The sequence below is a fragment of the Anabas testudineus genome, chromosome 10 (assembly GCF_900324465.2).
Source record: "Anabas testudineus chromosome 10, fAnaTes1.2, whole genome shotgun sequence".
NCBI lineage: Eukaryota > Metazoa > Chordata > Actinopteri > Anabantiformes > Anabantidae > Anabas > Anabas testudineus.
The window spans coordinates 8,902,540-8,919,119 of record NC_046619.1 but is presented as its reverse complement, the minus strand read 5'-3'; the positions used below and the strand labels follow the sequence as shown (position 1 = coordinate 8,919,119).

The 16,580-nt window shown below is 40.6% G+C and overlaps 1 protein-coding gene across 4 annotated transcripts in view; it reads left to right on the top strand.

The window, feature by feature from the left end:
* gria3b (glutamate receptor, ionotropic, AMPA 3b) overlaps positions 1-16,580 on the top strand; it is a 73,673-nt gene that overhangs the window by 30,716 nt on the left and 26,377 nt on the right. For all 4 annotated transcript variants that reach the window (XR_003298696.1, XM_026357809.1, XM_026357808.1 and 1 more), the window contains exon 4: positions 8,695-8,882. Coding sequence is in view for 3 of the 4 variants with exons in the window: in XM_026357809.1 (XP_026213594.1) it covers positions 8,695-8,882 (188 nt within the window). In the remaining variant the exon portion in view is untranslated. The remainder of the gene's footprint in view (positions 1-8,694; positions 8,883-16,580) is intronic.

The window sequence follows — 16,580 nt, the reverse complement described above, 5'->3', positions numbered from 1 at the left end:
TAGAAAGATAGATATGAAGGGAGGCTCGGGGAGGCAATCAGACGGAGTCAGATACACTGTAACTAACGCGAACCTTGCTCCCCATTCTTCAGCAATCCCTTTAATTGGCTATCCAGAGACACTTGCCTTTGTTCACTAAAAGAGTCCAACAAAAAATGCCTCCTGCTGCCTTCCTGGATGCCTTTGATGGCAAATCAAATCAAGTCTGTCCTTTAATTTAATTGTAGTGGTTTGGCATCGCTCTTATTGTTGTAAACAGCATGAATTAAGCATTGTGATACAATACCAAACCACAATAAGCATAGTCCACATGTAGTAGCTATCGTTTTTTTCCTTCTACATACCTAGTTAATAAGGTTTGATAATGTTTTCATGTGTAGCGTCCATTTAGTTTGCATTATACCTTGTAACCAGCATTGGTTTCACATGTCTGGTAAAACAAAGCAACATTATTCTTATGTGTGACTTTAAATTATCAGCTGCTTTTTATCTTTCAATTTGTTACACAAGAATTTTTATGCCATTCTGACACATTTCACACAAATAACATCTAGTCAAGTGCAATATTGTCACCCACAATTGTTTATTTATACACTTTGCTCAAAATGTGAGATAATAAGTGTGAATGCCAGCTCCCTTCTGCAGCCATGTCGGTATCATATAGCGTAGCTTGTTTTCTTGGCTTTGTGGTCTCATCACAGTCACCATAATGGCACATCGGCTGCACCCAGCTGAGACTTTATACACACACACACACACACACACACACACACACAACCACACACATATGCCACTTGTGCTTTAGTGGCCCTCTCCTTCACGCCGACTTCATAACAACTAAATTATGCATGCATCAGGAGAATAAATCAGCTTGGACACGCTGACAAGAAAGGGCACATCAGAGAAGCCATAAAATGCACAAGAAAAATAATATTAAAGAAATATGGATGAAGCTATGCATCACTAGCGTTTCCTCTCTTTTTTATTTTGCACACATAAACGGGTACCAGTGCCAAAGTGACATCCCAATATACAGATAGCGCAACCTGCGGTGGCAACCTCTGTAATTCAGTAACCCCTTGAAAAACTAGTCACAAACAAGTCAAGCACCTGTGCCTTTAAAAAAAAAAAGTGATACGAGAGCCATCGTCTGTCACAATAAGCACACAATAAACCTCTGTGTCCTCTTTTAACTGAACCTGGAATAAAACCATTTTACCACCTACCTATTGCTAACTTCAGCAGCCATGAAATTACTGCTGGGAGCTTCTTTTTTCAATATAACAAACTATCCTGGTCTTCGCTTCAAACAGCCATAGTAGAGGTTGATTGCCTTGGTCTTACATTATGTTACACGGCCTTTTTGTTTCTAACAAATAAAATGTAAATGTCATCTCCAAGAGTAAACACAAGAGGAGAATATTAGTCTCACTTCATATACTTTTGCTTTCAGTTTCAGCTGATTAGCCTAAGCTGCCCGGAGACTTTTGTGCTGTACTTGATCAAACCCTCCAAACACACACACACACACACAGACAATTGGGCATATACACATACCCATCTGTGTATATGCTTTGATATGTCACAGTATATAGTGTGGGTGATAGAGAGGGGCTGGCGAACAAAGACAGACAAGGAGAGGTAGAGAAGCTCTGAAATTTCTGTGGGTGGATGTTCACAGTAGAAAAGCGCTACTCCCCTTCCCCGCTGCATGTATGCACTTCTGAAGATACAGACAGCCTGCTGTGTCTGTTTGATTTCACATGTGCTGTCTTTTTTGATTAGGACAACTTGGCATTGAAACAGTTTTTGTTATAGTCCCACTGTAAACACCACATCAAAACCTTGGCTACACACTTTTGGGCTACTTTGGCATTTGCTTAAAGAATAAATTCAGCATTTCTACAACCAACGTCTGCTGCGTCCAGGAAGTAGAGGGATTATATCGGCTACAATTTTTTTTTTTTTTTCATTTAAATAACATATTAAATGAACCTGTTTCTGCTTTTAAGGCAAATAAAGACTCAAATGCACATAAAGCCTTAAAATGTTTTGAACACACAACCACCAGACATCGATTTGACCCTGATGTATTCTTGTTACAGGATACCGTTTGCTGTAGAAGTCAAAGTCCAGGTTATGTAACACCACTAAACCACAGTTTGATACAAATGATACAAAGTGAGCCTAGGCCAGGTGACTGATGAGAGTAAATAAAACGCCTTCTTCCTCTCTCAGCCCAAGATTTTGATCTCCTCTGCTCTGAAGGGATATTCAGAACCCTGTGAGCATGTTTAGCCCAGAGGCAAACACTCACCAGGCTCTAAATACTGTACGTGTTTATTCTGGCTTCATCAAAAGCCGACGGAGACAAAGCATCTCTGGGAATATGTGTGAATTTGTGGACTAATAGACACATAGTTAATAAAGAGTGTGATTTTGTCAGCTTGAGAATTTTAAATACACATTTGTATTGTGGTGTGAAGACAGCACTCAAATGTTAATTCATGCCCTCCCTTAGTCAAAGATTTACTCAGTTTAACAGTTTGATTGAGTGAAATGCTACTCAAAGCGCAGTGCACAGGTCCAGGATGAACGGCCTTACATTGCTAAGTCTGCGGTAAATAATTAGCCTCCAAATAATATTAACCAAAACTAAACAAAAAAATGTAGACATATAAAATCTAAACTATTTTAAAATGTGTTAAAATAAATTACATGAATGCGTTTTCTTTGTGATTTGGGTACACTGAACACAAACATTGCTGTCATTGTTACATTTCTGTCAAGTACACTTCTCTCATTTCTCCCTGCAGTTGTTCAGTCCTAAACTCGTTATCAAGCCCACCCCACAATTATAAGTCAAAGCCATTATCTTTGTGGTTTCAATTCAGTTGTTTCTGATGCCCTCAGAGACTCTGGACAGTGCTCGGCAGGGCGTTTCGGCCCACCACAGACCCTCATTTACGAGGGGATTGAAGTTAGAGCGGGGAGAGCAGCCACAATTGCTGTTGGCTCAGTGACCATTGCCTCTTTTTCATGAGTGTTCTTTAGATTTTGATCCTTTAGAAATAGGTTCAGATTGTGTGGTTTATGTCATTCATATTTCACTTTAGCGGTTAACTTCACTGGCATCGGTTCATATATTTATTTTGTACCGTAGTGTGGTTACCAATGACTTATTTACTTACATGATCAGATTGGTAGATTAGGCTTTGGATTGGTGTGGATTAGCGTAATACCGAGGATGACACAGAGGTATATGAGCAACGGGTATAGCTGTGTCTCTAAAGCTGACAGGCAGTTGTGGATAATGCCGGGGTATGCTTACAGAAATTTGCAATATGGTTTCTCTGATTTACCTAGTTAGCCTGGATCAGCTGTGAGATATGAGAGATATGAGAGAAGATTGTGTGAGAGAGAGAAATGGAGGCCTGTGACACTCTGCATCGAACCCTAATGAGAGGCAGGGAACCAAAGGAGCTGGGCAATGAGATTAGATCCAACTCAATTCAATTACTGCTGAGCCGCCACGGGTGACGCTTCAGAACTCATCCTGTTGAGATCCGGTTCACAGACGTAGAAGAGGACCGCAGCTCTCGCTCAGCCGCTGTACGCTACGCTGCCACAACATCTCATTCGCAACAGCTCTGATTTATAAGCACATGGGGAGTCATTAGGCTCTGTTGGGATTTGAAAGCGGACCCTGCAATGCTCTGATATAGATTCGAGGGAAAATGCAGAAATAATTGAGTTTTCACCCATCACAGCCTTTTATGCACTGCTCCACAAAGTACGCAGTTGTTTCAAGTGTGTGTTTGAGATTAAAGAGCGACTTACCGCCCTGTTTTAGCTTTAAACACTCCCCCTTCACAAACTGGACCTGAATACACAACACCATCTCCCTGCCCTCACAGTTACCCCCACAACCACTGGCACTTCCACTCCCACTGAGCTTTGTAAGAGAGTGTGTCCATAATACACTCAAAATTCAGTGAATGTTAAATCTGTCTCCTATTCATGTCAACTAAAACCTTCATGAAAGAGACTGAAATTATGCTTATGTGAAAACACAAAACTATTTCTGTCGCAGAGAAGGATGTTATAATAATAACTGATACTCTACGAATCCCCTTGAGGAAATTCATTGTGGACAGGCAGCTGTATTTTAGGCATCAGTGTTCAGTGTGTAGTCCAGGGACACTTCGACATGTGGCCAGGAATGAGGGGGAAACCAGGGATCGAACCACCATACCTATGAGTCCATAGGTCACAGAGGCACAGAAGTAAAAAAAGAACAGTAACAGAAAAAACTATCATATATTGTACATGCTTCTACCCTTTCATGAGTTTTCTGTTCACCCTTGTCCAACCTTGACCTTGTAATGTTGGTCGATGGAAACACTGATTCACTGGAAATGTCTAGAAATGGAGAAAACTGCTTTCTTTTTTTACCACATGTTGTGATTTTGTAGTGGGCGGCCAATCCTATTTCTAAGGAGCCACAATCCTGCCCGTTTTCCAACTTTTCCTGCTCTACCCATGGTGTGTGTGTGCAGCCAGTTAGAAGCTGCATGTGCAGAGATAGTTGGAAAACAACCCAGTCGGATTAAATTGAAATCAGGTTCTGTGCATCCTACATTAACATAAGCTACTGTATACATATAAAATGTGGAAGAATATTCAGATTAAATATCTATTAATATAGCCACTGTCTGTATGTTACATAATGTGACAGGAGCATCACCTCATGTCTCCCAGTCTTGATGGATAAACCCTGAGGAGCATGATCAGCAGAAACTGTGGCATGGGATTTAAAGGTGGTAATAAACAAATCTCTTTGTTGTCTTCCAAAATGCATGTATGCAATTATATTACATTTTTAGAGACAACATAGAGATCCATGGGATTCACTGATTTTTTTATGATGATGTAATTGACTAGTTAATGCTGGAATGGACAGATGCACATACAGAAATGCGTGTAATACCATTTATTTTTCCTTACTGGTAGAGCGGAAGAGGAAAGTCTTCAAAAGCTCAAAAGCTTTCGTTCATTTCAGATTTTTGAAGTCTAAATCACGAAACATAAACTTTTGTGCTGACATTAAAAAATAACCGGAGCAAAGTAATCCATTTGTGGACAGACTATTTACCACCACTAGATTCCATCTCTTAATTTCCATACAAATGTAAAACTAGGCAGGCATAGAATCATCTGTGAATCTTAAGTGAATCCAATTGTTCCCACACAGTTCAGGGTTTGCTGGAGGCAGGAGGAGATGAACGCTGCACAAATCAGCACTTTCAAAATAAAAGCCCTGTGTGATTCAAATCTGACTGACAGCACATTGTTTCCCTCTATTCACATTAGAGTTCGTATAATTCATGTTTTTCTTGCACCTCAGAAAAGAAAATAAGAAAAGGACTTTTTTTTTCTTTTCTATTCTATTTCACCATAGACGGCAAGTGGCATGAAAAGGCACCGATCATAAAATGTAATCTTCAACTAAGTCACAAGTATAAACACACTCAATGTGCTTAACATATCAGCAGGCGAACAATTCAATTATCTTGTGTCTGTGTTGAACAGCCTCTAAGATTAGAAAGACTTGATAGACTTGAATTCATTTTCCCCTCAGTCTGTCCAGGCAGGGTCCCAAATCACGAGGCCGCCTCCAGGTGTTTCCATGTTTGTATGTGTTGCCCTCCTTAGCTCAGAGTGCTCAGAGTTCTTCCCTCACAATTTAAAGTTTCATCTGCATCATCTATCATCACAGAGCTATTTTCCTGTAGTGTTATAGAGGGTAACCATGCTCTTTGGCACCCTCCAGGTACACAGTGTTTTTTTTTTTTTTCTTTTTTTGGGACAGCAGTGGCTTTCTGCCATGGACACCATGCTACATGATTTATGTATGGTGACTCAAGAAGCTATGATTCATTTAAGCCTTTAGCTGCTACTCTAGGTTCTTTGTACCTCATTGAGCATTCTGCTTTGTGCCTTTGCAGTCATCTTACCTGTGCACCAGGAAAAGAGCCACAGTACTAAATGACGTCCATTTATAAACAGTTTCTATCTAAACTCTTTGCGACAGCTTCGTAGCCCTTTTCCAACTTTATGCAAATCAACAGGTCTTTTTTTCAGAATAGGCATAGTTCATTAGAGGCTCTTTGTTTTTAATAAACCAAAGTAGATCTAACTCAAACCTCCCATTTTGTTTCACCGACAGGAGCCCATTGTTGCTCAGTCCTAACTCCATGGGTCCTGTTAGTTTGAATACAATAATTTTTGTTCCTTGTTTAAAATAGATTATGTTTGTTCATAATTGTAACTAACAAATATATGACATTTTATTTTTTAAGACAAAATTATAGAGAAGTGCAGATCATTCCAAAGGTCTCAGTTATTTTTTTCTTGCTGCTGTATATTTATGACGTCCAAATCCTTAAAGCATCCACCTGCGTTTATCTGTATTTTCTTTTGCCATTTGCCATCTTGTGAGATATGTAATTCTTTCAAGCTGCACAGTGATTGCACGGCACTAAACAAATAGATAATTGCAGGCCTGAAACAAATATCCACCCAATCATTTTATCTCGCAAGAATGGCATGCAGTACACCCAGGTTGATTACCACATGTTTATAGTTTATTGGATTTTTTTTTTTTTTTACCTTTTAGCAGCTTTATTCTCTACTATTTTGAAACCAGCAGGGACCACTTTGACCCAGTTAATCTGCATGACATCTTTTAATGTGAGAAGCTTTTATTGTCGGGAAGACTGCCACGCTATCCAGCTGGCTTGTGGTTTGTAAGGTTCTGAGCATATGCCTCAGGAAAATGAATAATGCATCCATGTTATTCAAACTTTCATTTCGCAACTTTTGCTTTAGGTATAGGAGATGAGAGCAGGTATAGTACATGAGAGACCGTGCTCATGTAAAAATGATACTTCTTCCATCTGAAATAAAACAAATGTCCAAAAAAAAAAAAACTTCCAGCTGCGTTTGACAATTTTCTGCCTTAAGCTTCTGCTGCCTTCATGTTCTTATTGTCCCACCATGTTTGACTTCAGCTGTATAAGTGTTGCTAATTTTAAACATCTCTGTGATCCAAAACCCCGAATACCCATACATGTCCTAAGCACATCATCTGTACTTAGTGTTGCACAACCAGTTACATTCATGAACTATCGGCTGAACTCCTTGGAGATGTGACCTGATAACCGGGCTGCTAGATAACCTTGAGGTCTGGCATGCTGATGTCCCCAGGCAATAGCCACTGACCCTCTGAACAGATGACACACTGTGCGTCAGTCTCCGCTACTCGCTGTGCCACTCGCCCGAAAGGTCACCCGCTGGAGATGTGGCAATGCACTGCAGTGGTGGCGTTGCATTAGGAGCGCAGACACACACTGTGCAGCAGCCTCCAAGCATTTGCAAATAAAAAAAATAAAATAAAAAAGACTCCTTGACCACTCAGATGGAATGAGAAAGAAGGGAAAAAAATGCAAAAGCAGAGAAATGAAGAGAGCCACAAAGTGGTTTTCTTGTTATAGCTGTTGTTGTTTCTTTGCTCTCTGTGCTGGCTTGGTTGGCTGTCTGCAGCCGGCTCACAGAGATAAGGTTGTACAGAGAAATGACTCACAGTAAAAAAAAATAAAATATATGACAAATGCTTACTTTACCCACTGTTGTTCAGACGGAGTCAGGCAATTTGCATAATGCCCAATAACATGCAGCTGTATCAATCGTCATAGAAAATCTGAATGCGTGCCAGAATGTGCTGTTGCTGCAAGTTTGTTTGTTTGATTCTCTCTTTTCTCTGTCGGTTAACCACATGACAGACGATGAAAAGTGAGCACATATAGAAAAGAAGCTTATTGCACTTAGAGCCTGCCGATGTTTAGCCCATGACCTAATGACATATCAGCAGTGTGTTTGATTTTCATTAATAACCTTCATGTTCATTCTCACTCGTTGCACACTGAAGAAGAGTCAGGCTGTTTTTATTTCATCTTGTGCTATGTGCAATATATCCCCCCAGAAATAGGACTATATTATTCATTCTGTGGTATGTGATTTGACCGTAGTGTTTCTGAGCGCTCTGTTAAATGAAAATATTTCACGTGTGAATTAATCATTATAAGGGCTCATATTCCATTCTTCTGGTAGCATAATGATCTCTTTCTACCATTGGCCTGAATGAATCTTTCATTGTCTTTATCTTTAAATGAGTTGGCACAATTCTCCATGGAGACGCTGGCCGTGATGTGTTTCACCACACTGTCAAAGTTAACATGTGGCTTAGTTAAATGCCATAATTTAATTGATGCCAAGTGCAATAACATCACCCACTGATCTTTTAATATATATATATATATATATATAATATGGAGATACGATTCCTGTCCTTTCACTTCATTATGATATTGCCTTCTCAATATGCAAATGTAAATTCACACACACTGGCACACAAAATCTAGACTAGACAATATTTTAATGGGCCTCCAGACTTTGGGAGGCTATTTTAGATTGTAATGAGATGACCTTTAACCTTTGGATTCAAGCAAAAACCGATCTAGAATAAATTAACAGCCACTGAGTTCTTGCATAATTGTTACGGCGTGCCCGTCTCCTTTTGTGTCTAATCCTTTGGGCCTCTCGGTATTTCTCCGTATCTGTCTTTCTTCCCAGGCTTCTCCATACTGCAGGCCATCATGGAGGCAGCGGTAGCAAACAACTGGCAGGTGACCGCTCGCTCAGTTAGCAGCACAACAGACGCAGCGGAGTTCAAGCGCATCATTGAGGAGATGGACAGGAGGCAGGAGAAGCGTTACGTGATTGACTGCGAGGTGGACAGGATCAACACCATATTAGAACAGGTGAGCCTCAATGCCTGTAGATTTCAAACCAAAACACCTTAAGTGTACATGTAGCCTGTTTGTTGTTGCCTGTTTAAGCCATATAAATATATTTAAGACATACTCCAGCAATTTTTTATTTCAAGGTAGTGATGGTGAATATTACCCAGCATATCAGACAGCTTTGCTTTGCTGCTATTGGAATTTCCATCACCTTGTGTTGGGCTGGGAGGCAACAGATTGATTACGAAAACTGGCTATGTTATAAAAGATGGTATTACTGCCTCTGCAGCATCAGTTTTACCATTCCCTTTAAAGCTGCGCTAATCAATATTTTACTATAAACACTGGATCACATAACTATATGTAACGGGAAAGGTGTTGCTTGTAGTGACAAGCAACTAGAGAATTATAACTCTTTTCTGCAGCTGCCCCATGTCTCATTTTAGCAACTTTCAATTCAGTGTTTTGGTTTTAGGGCCCACAACACAACTGTTGTTTTGAGGAAGAAGAAAAAAAAAAAAAAAAAGCTTTAAAATCCAACTGTGCCCTAAATCGCCGACACCACTCAGCCCACTGTTAGCCGTAAGCTGATGAACATAGCATAGCGTGCTGAACACAGCACTGTCACCCCACAGTGGCAGATAATGATGCTTCCCCTATTTGACGCCATGGGAATGATGGCGGCTGTGTGTCAGCTGCTTTTGTTAAAGCAGTCGTAAATGCTTGGTAACAGATGGGAAACCACAAACAGAAATTGGTTAAGCTTTGGCACAACAGATGAGAAACATAAGATATAGCGGAAAGACCAAATGAGTACCTCCTTGGGCAGGACGTTCCAGGTAGTGCTGTGTACTGTCGCACAATAATCCTAGCTGTTGAAGAAGCTCACTTTGGGTGTTGTTTGCTTGCTAGGTTTGCGGCTGGCTCGTTTGAAAATCACTGTGTGTTGAAGCTGCCTGTAAGCCTGGGGTTGAGAGGTCTGAGCGTGAGCAGCCATTTGTGGAGACCACTGATGATGCAGCCTTTTTAATCCTCCCCTAACAACCCCAAACCCCTCAGTTCCTCTATCACGTCCACTGCCTGAGGAGGAAATGAAAGGTCCACCAGTCCTTGTAGTAGGGGAAACACAATTACCCTGAATAGATGAGTGGCTATTATGCCATGCATCTCCTCTGTTTGGCTGCCCTGCTCCTCCCTACGCCCTTCTGCTTGCTGCTGCCTGCTTATAAGGCAATCAGCTCCTGAATTGGATTCTGCTCGTTAACATTCATTTAGATATCGGCTTCTCTCTGCCTCACAATATCCCCTCAACGACTGTTAGTTTCACTTGTTTTTTATGAATCTAATTCGATCCCAGAGTCATAGTTTAAAGCAGAATTGCTTTTAGTATTAATTTGCTGTGTCTAATTTAATTCTTGTGTTGCAAATTTCCTCTCTTTAAGATCCACGTTCTATACTGAAACCTATTTCCTTAAGACTGCGCATCAGCTTTCAACGAATGCATTCTTTCCAAATCACATGCGAGGCATGCTAATTGTTTTTTTTTTTCCCTCTGCAAATAATAAGGACGGTTTGTAATAACTGGTTTGATGTTCTCCTATTTCTGTCTTTGTTTCCTTTTAATGAATTATTTCTTGCTCTTCTACAGGGAGCTTTTTCCTCGTCCTCCACCTGCACCTAATGCCATCATACATTTTTCTGTCCAATTTTAGATTTTGTGCAGAAGGAAATAAAGCTTTCCAGCAGCTAACCTTCAAAGCAGCAGCGTGCTCAATTTTGCCCCTTGATGCAGTGACAACCTCAGCATGGGATTTTTTTCTTATTCGAGCTAATTGAAATAATCTGGCGAGCTGTGCCAATATGAATGAGTCACAGGCATTCAGAGAAGCTGCTGGACTTCACTCTGCAGCTGCCCCCTATTGGGCCATACTATTATACACCGGACAGGGATGGACTGTCTCCCATGAGGGCAATCACACTGAAAATGGCACCTGGTGGCAGCTATGCGAAAACCCGCTGCGTCCACCTGCTGTTGTAGTTCTATTAACCAATGAATGTAGACAGATAGATTTGATTTCTGGAGAACTTGAACAGAACCTGTGTGCTGATGCTAGTGCGTGTGTCGCAGGGTCGACGCGTCCCTTCGATCCGTCAAGGTCACTGCCTGTGGAGAGAGGATCATGAGACAAGACAGATCCAGCTAGATGATTGCTGAGGAAAATGGGGAATCAGCTCAGTGGCTTAGTTTTATGATCTCAGTCTGAGTAATCCCACTGCAGAAAGAACATCTTTGTGCCAGGCAGTGACGAATAGGAAGCGTAACGTTATCTTAAATAGGCAAGTGTCGAACTTTTATAATTGTTACACAGAAAGAAAAAAACATCCATGCTGCTTTTTATTAGCAGCACTTTTGATCCAGTAGCTGCCAATGCTTTGGTCCTGCTGGGCCTTTGTTGAGGTTTTCAGTGTTTCTATAATCTTCTTAAATGGCTAGAAGGACGTCCAGCAGCAGTATATTTAAGTATTGCATTTGAGTCAATTTTAAGATGCCTCTGGATTTCAAAAGGGAATATTTATTCACCACCATCAATTATGTTACTATATGTATGTTCTGAGATTTTGCTACTTACTTTTTGTGCTTACATGGTAATATAAAACTAACAGTAATAATCCAATAATCAGACATAAATAGGTTTGAAACACATGCAGCTAATCCTCACATATAAGAAACTCACAAATACACATTCTCTTGATTAAAAACCGTGATGTTTAGCAAATATTAAAATACATGCAAACCCAGCTGAATGTCACTTTTATTAGCTTCATTTATCACTCGACATGTTGTAGAAACACAGCAAGAGAAGTATTTGCATACTGCTGCATCAGGCGCAGTTTTGTTTGCTCGTGTAAAAGCAGAGTGAGTCTCCCCAACAAATTTGTTTTGGGATGCTGAGGAGAATGCTACACTAGGGCCATTATCATTTTATGCTGTAACAACCACTCAGGATTTATCACCCATAGGACTTTTCCATCAATACCCTGCACTGCAGATAAATTAACTCAATGCCAGTGCTTCCCTTACAACAAAAATGGGAGAGCAGAGCCTCTGCTCCCCGAATCATATGCTGGAGATGTGTTTCATTAAACTATATATATATATGGGTACATGCATGTGGTTACATGTGTGCAGTGTGGTGGATGCTCGTGTTAAATCTAAGAGATTTCACATAGCATCATATCTACCTCTATTCTTGTTCCTGGCCTTCTTCACTCCAGGGGTTTTTGTGCTGGAGTCTGCTCAGAGGCAGCAACCTGCTCATCACTAGTGTAAAGAAAAGCAGGCGAAGAAGAAGAAAAAAAAAAAGGACTCCGTCTGGGACAGGCCCAGGGCACGCAAGCTGTTCAAAGACAGGCTGGCTCTGGCAGCCCCAAAGCTGCATTATCATGCAGGAAAAAAAAAACAAAACAAAAAAAAAACAATAAGAAGCGAAAAGGATTCACAGAAAGAGGAGGAAAAAAAAAGAGAAGTGTATCTGGGGATTTGTTAGAACAACATTCTGCCGCCTGTAGAGGCATGAAGGGTGGCCATATTGTCTCCCCATGGAGAACTGGAGATCCTCCATATCCATCTTTATGCTCTTGAATGGAGAACTCGGAACAAATCCACAGTTGGACACATTATAGAATCGAAAATCTTTGTATTGTATCGCATTCAAGAAAGGAAAAGAATTCCAGGAGATTCATGGTAGAGATAAGAAGCCGTGGGAGAGGGGAGACATGGAAGATAGCTGATAGAAAAATGTCATCTCATCCATGGTGTCAAAGACACTGTGAATAAAGGGTCAATGTCAGAGTTTCATAAACCAACACATACTGTGACATACTGGCGGACTGTGATACTCCTTTATTTGTCCAAATCTGCCAATTAAAACCCTTGCAGGCCCTCAAAGCTCCTTGATTACTCTAATTGTTTTAGTGACACTACCTGGGATATATTAGAAAAGCTAGTAAGGAACGAGTGAAGAACGTGAGCTAATGCCTCCACTGATATGAAAGACATCAGCTTATTGTCCGCAGGCTGCTGAGAGGAGGGGGTCGTGGAAATATAGCTTGACTCCTCCTGCTCTATGTAAAGCTGGGGGCATGCAGTTCTTTCAAATCCCCAGCTCCAACCTTGGCTGTTAAGGGCCATTTACTAACTGTGATTATAGAATTAAGTGGGATTAAAGCGTTATCATTAAAGAGAATGTAACCTGCTGACTCCATGACTGAATGAGAAGCTGAGAGCGACCGGTGTGTCACCACTGTGACGACTTCTGAAGTTCCAACTGTATCAAAAATGACAGTGTTGTAGTAAAGCAAGAGGACATCGGCCATATTATTAATCCACCAAACAAACATACGTGAGTGCTTTCTTCCTCCCAAGGCATGAAATCAATCTCATACGTGTATGTCAATGCAATGATTAATGTGAATCTACATTTTGGGGGTTTGAAGGTTGTGACTTGTACTATCATCAGGGGCATACAGTGCCTCTGCCAAGAAAAGCTTCTCAGCCAGAGCCGCTGCTATCGACTGTTAATTAGGCACCATACTACCAAGAGCACTTCTACCAAGAGCCTTGAAGCAGAAATGGAGAAGAAGTCCTTCTAAAGCAAAGCATATAGAGCTCTAACTCTCCTCTTTGTCCCGTCATGTGTGAAGTGGAGCACTTTGGTATCTCTTCACCCACTAAATGATATGTTGACAGCTGATATAACTTATTATCACCACTGATTAATAATGCAAATATGATTTAGCTTAAAGACTTTCAGAGTGCACCATTTCAACAGGAAAACTTAAAAGGTCCCATCACTGCAGCCTCTTCTCTGCAGCCCCTTTATGCTGCAGGCCTCTCATTTTTACACTTTGTTAGCTGGAACAGCATTTACTTTGTGAATTAGCCAAAGTGCAAAATGAAACCGTTGGCTGTTACCCAGCAAATGTGCAATGCACAGTTGTTGTCTGTACGTATAAAGATAACTGCAGATAAGTGCTGACGAACAGCTAATGTTAACTGATAGTACATAATAGTGGCAATCGCTGTTATTTCAACACATCGTATCAATATCTTAGTCATCAAATGAGCAGCATCTTCTCAGTCTGTGAATTAATATAACACCAGCTTAGCTCAGCAGTCGATGCGGAGACCCGGTCCTGCACAATCGATTTAAATGATATCGCCAGCTTTAATTGTACATGACTTAATAGCTGTTTGTCAATATTACAGTAAGTAGATAAGATACAGCAGGCAGCACAGCTATGACAGCAAGCTACAGTAAACAGGCTTTTATTAGCTGTTGTTTTCAGACACTTCAACTCCGACTGTGGATGGTTTCAAAAGCAAAAACATTTCAATAATCGTGTATGCAATGCAATATCATATCATGTATAAAATTTACATATGAATATTTCACAGTAGTGCATCATGCCTTAGTGTGTTTTACATTGATTTTTCATAGCTGAGGTGGAGGCTAAAAATAATTGCATCATTATTTGCTCATATTTTATACAACTCAGTGAATGGTGTGATATTTACAAACTCTTGGGAACCTATAATTTTCAGTCTGTGTCTTACTGTGCTGTGGCAAACGGCGTAGAAGAAAGGTCAAACTTGGAGGAAAACGCATGGTGTCTGGTGTTTATTGAAAAATGTGTGGCTGTAGTTTTACATTTAGGGCTCTGCATCTGGTGGGGCCGTGTCACACAAAGTCTGGATAAGGGTGAAGCCAAGGTCACCCTGGATGTCTGTCCCCATCAGGCTTTAAAGAAAACTGCAAAATGCTGGCTCTCCTTCAGCAGCTGAACAATGGGTAGTGGGGGCAGCTGGTGGATCAATGTCGGGAGGAAACGCAGAATGGGAAAAAAAAAAAAGTAATCACATTATTGAAGGGGTAGACGCACTGCACATTTCTTCTCTTCAGCGTCAGCGGGAAACAGAATAATTGGTTAGTGGACTTGTGCTTTTTTGTACACACGTGCTCTAAAGATTATTAACAGCAACACAAATCAATTGAAGAAGAATGGGAAGGAAAAGGAGATGAAAGTCTAACATGGATGAGTTCAATTCAATATCACGTGTGTGTAACTGGCAAAAATAATTAACATGAAATCATTTTTTCTTACATCTTGGAAAATAATTCACATAAGCACTCTCATACAGTTACCTCTCTAATCTCCCCACAAACAGTGTTGCTAAGTGTTTTCTTTTTAACCTTTGCTAAGTTTTTAAGCTTACTAATTTAATCAAGTCCTGATTTTAACCCTCTTGCATTTCATTTTTAGTAATTGTGAACTCTTGTGTCATTATTTCTTACACGCTAAATAAATATTTAAATAAATGAAATTTAACCACCTCTGGAGGTCAGCCATCTTTTCCTCCCACACGAGGGAAATATCAGTCTTGATATTAATCATTTTTGTTTGTGTGCAGTTTTCAATCAGACGCCAGGTGTTGACCAGTGAGTTTTAGGTTTATTTCTGAACTATGAATAGAGCCAAGCCTGCTGCCCTCCACTTTTTCCAGTCTTTAAGCTAAGAAAACCACATCCTAATGCAAGCTCTCTCCGTGTTCTCACTCTCAAAAACAAAGTAAATAAGAGCATTTCTCGAACCCACAGCTTCAAACGTCTGTGGTAAGATAGGATTTATTTTCCTGTTTCTAATCTGAGAAAAATATTGTTTCGGATAATATTGTGTTTCTGCTCAAATAATATTGGATTTCAAAGGAAATACAAGAATCATATCTTATCAACACTATTAAAAGATATTATCATGATCTGCAGTATCCAAGGGTTTTATGGACAGGGGAGAATTACAACTGCTAACAATGAAATCTGTCCGTATCAACTGGAGTCATGTCTTGCCGTCTGCCTAATTAAAGAGGTTGAGGGAAAAGGTTGGTGCGCTCTGGCCGGAGGTTCTGTGGATCTCTTTGTCATCAGTGTCTTGCTGTGCTCCATCCCAAGGTTGCTGCTTGTAGCCATTGCCAGGCTGGCTATGAGCTGTGGGCTACCAGCAGGGGGTAAGGCCAGCTCAGACCAGCTTGGGCAGGTGTGAGAAAAAAAAAGGCTTATGGCCAGAGTCAAGGTTAGCACATGGTGGAGGAGTGTGGCGCTGTGGGGTTTGTCCAAGAAAATGCAGCGGGACTAAAAGTGGGAAAGTCAAACTTGTGAGTAATTACAGAGGAAGTAGCTGTGATCTGTCTAGCTCTGATATCACAGCAGTAGAAATGTGAGATTTCTTTTTTTTTTTTTTTTTTTTTTCACAGAGCTTTGTGTCACTTAGTCATTAGACGCAGATTGATGGATTCTAAAAGCCAACTCCTGCTATTTCTGCATTATAATCAGCTCATTTCCTCCTTGCTTCTATTTCACTTTCTTGGTTTGTTACCTTCTGTCTGACATCCTGCAGTGCTGGAAGTTTAAAGCCTTAATGATGGGGAAGCTGTCAGAGAACACTGACCCACCCCAGCAGCTTGTGAAAGACTTTGTGTGTTTGAGCCGTTCTTTGTACAAAACACTTGCAACTTCTCTCCCCTTCATGGACAACCTTCAAATGTCCACACAAGAGGGAGAGAAGTGGTTTATTTAATTTGGGACTATGCACAGCCCAAGCAAGAATGATTTATTTAATTCTTTTGCGCTACTGTATATGCAAGTACAAAGTTCAGTTAAA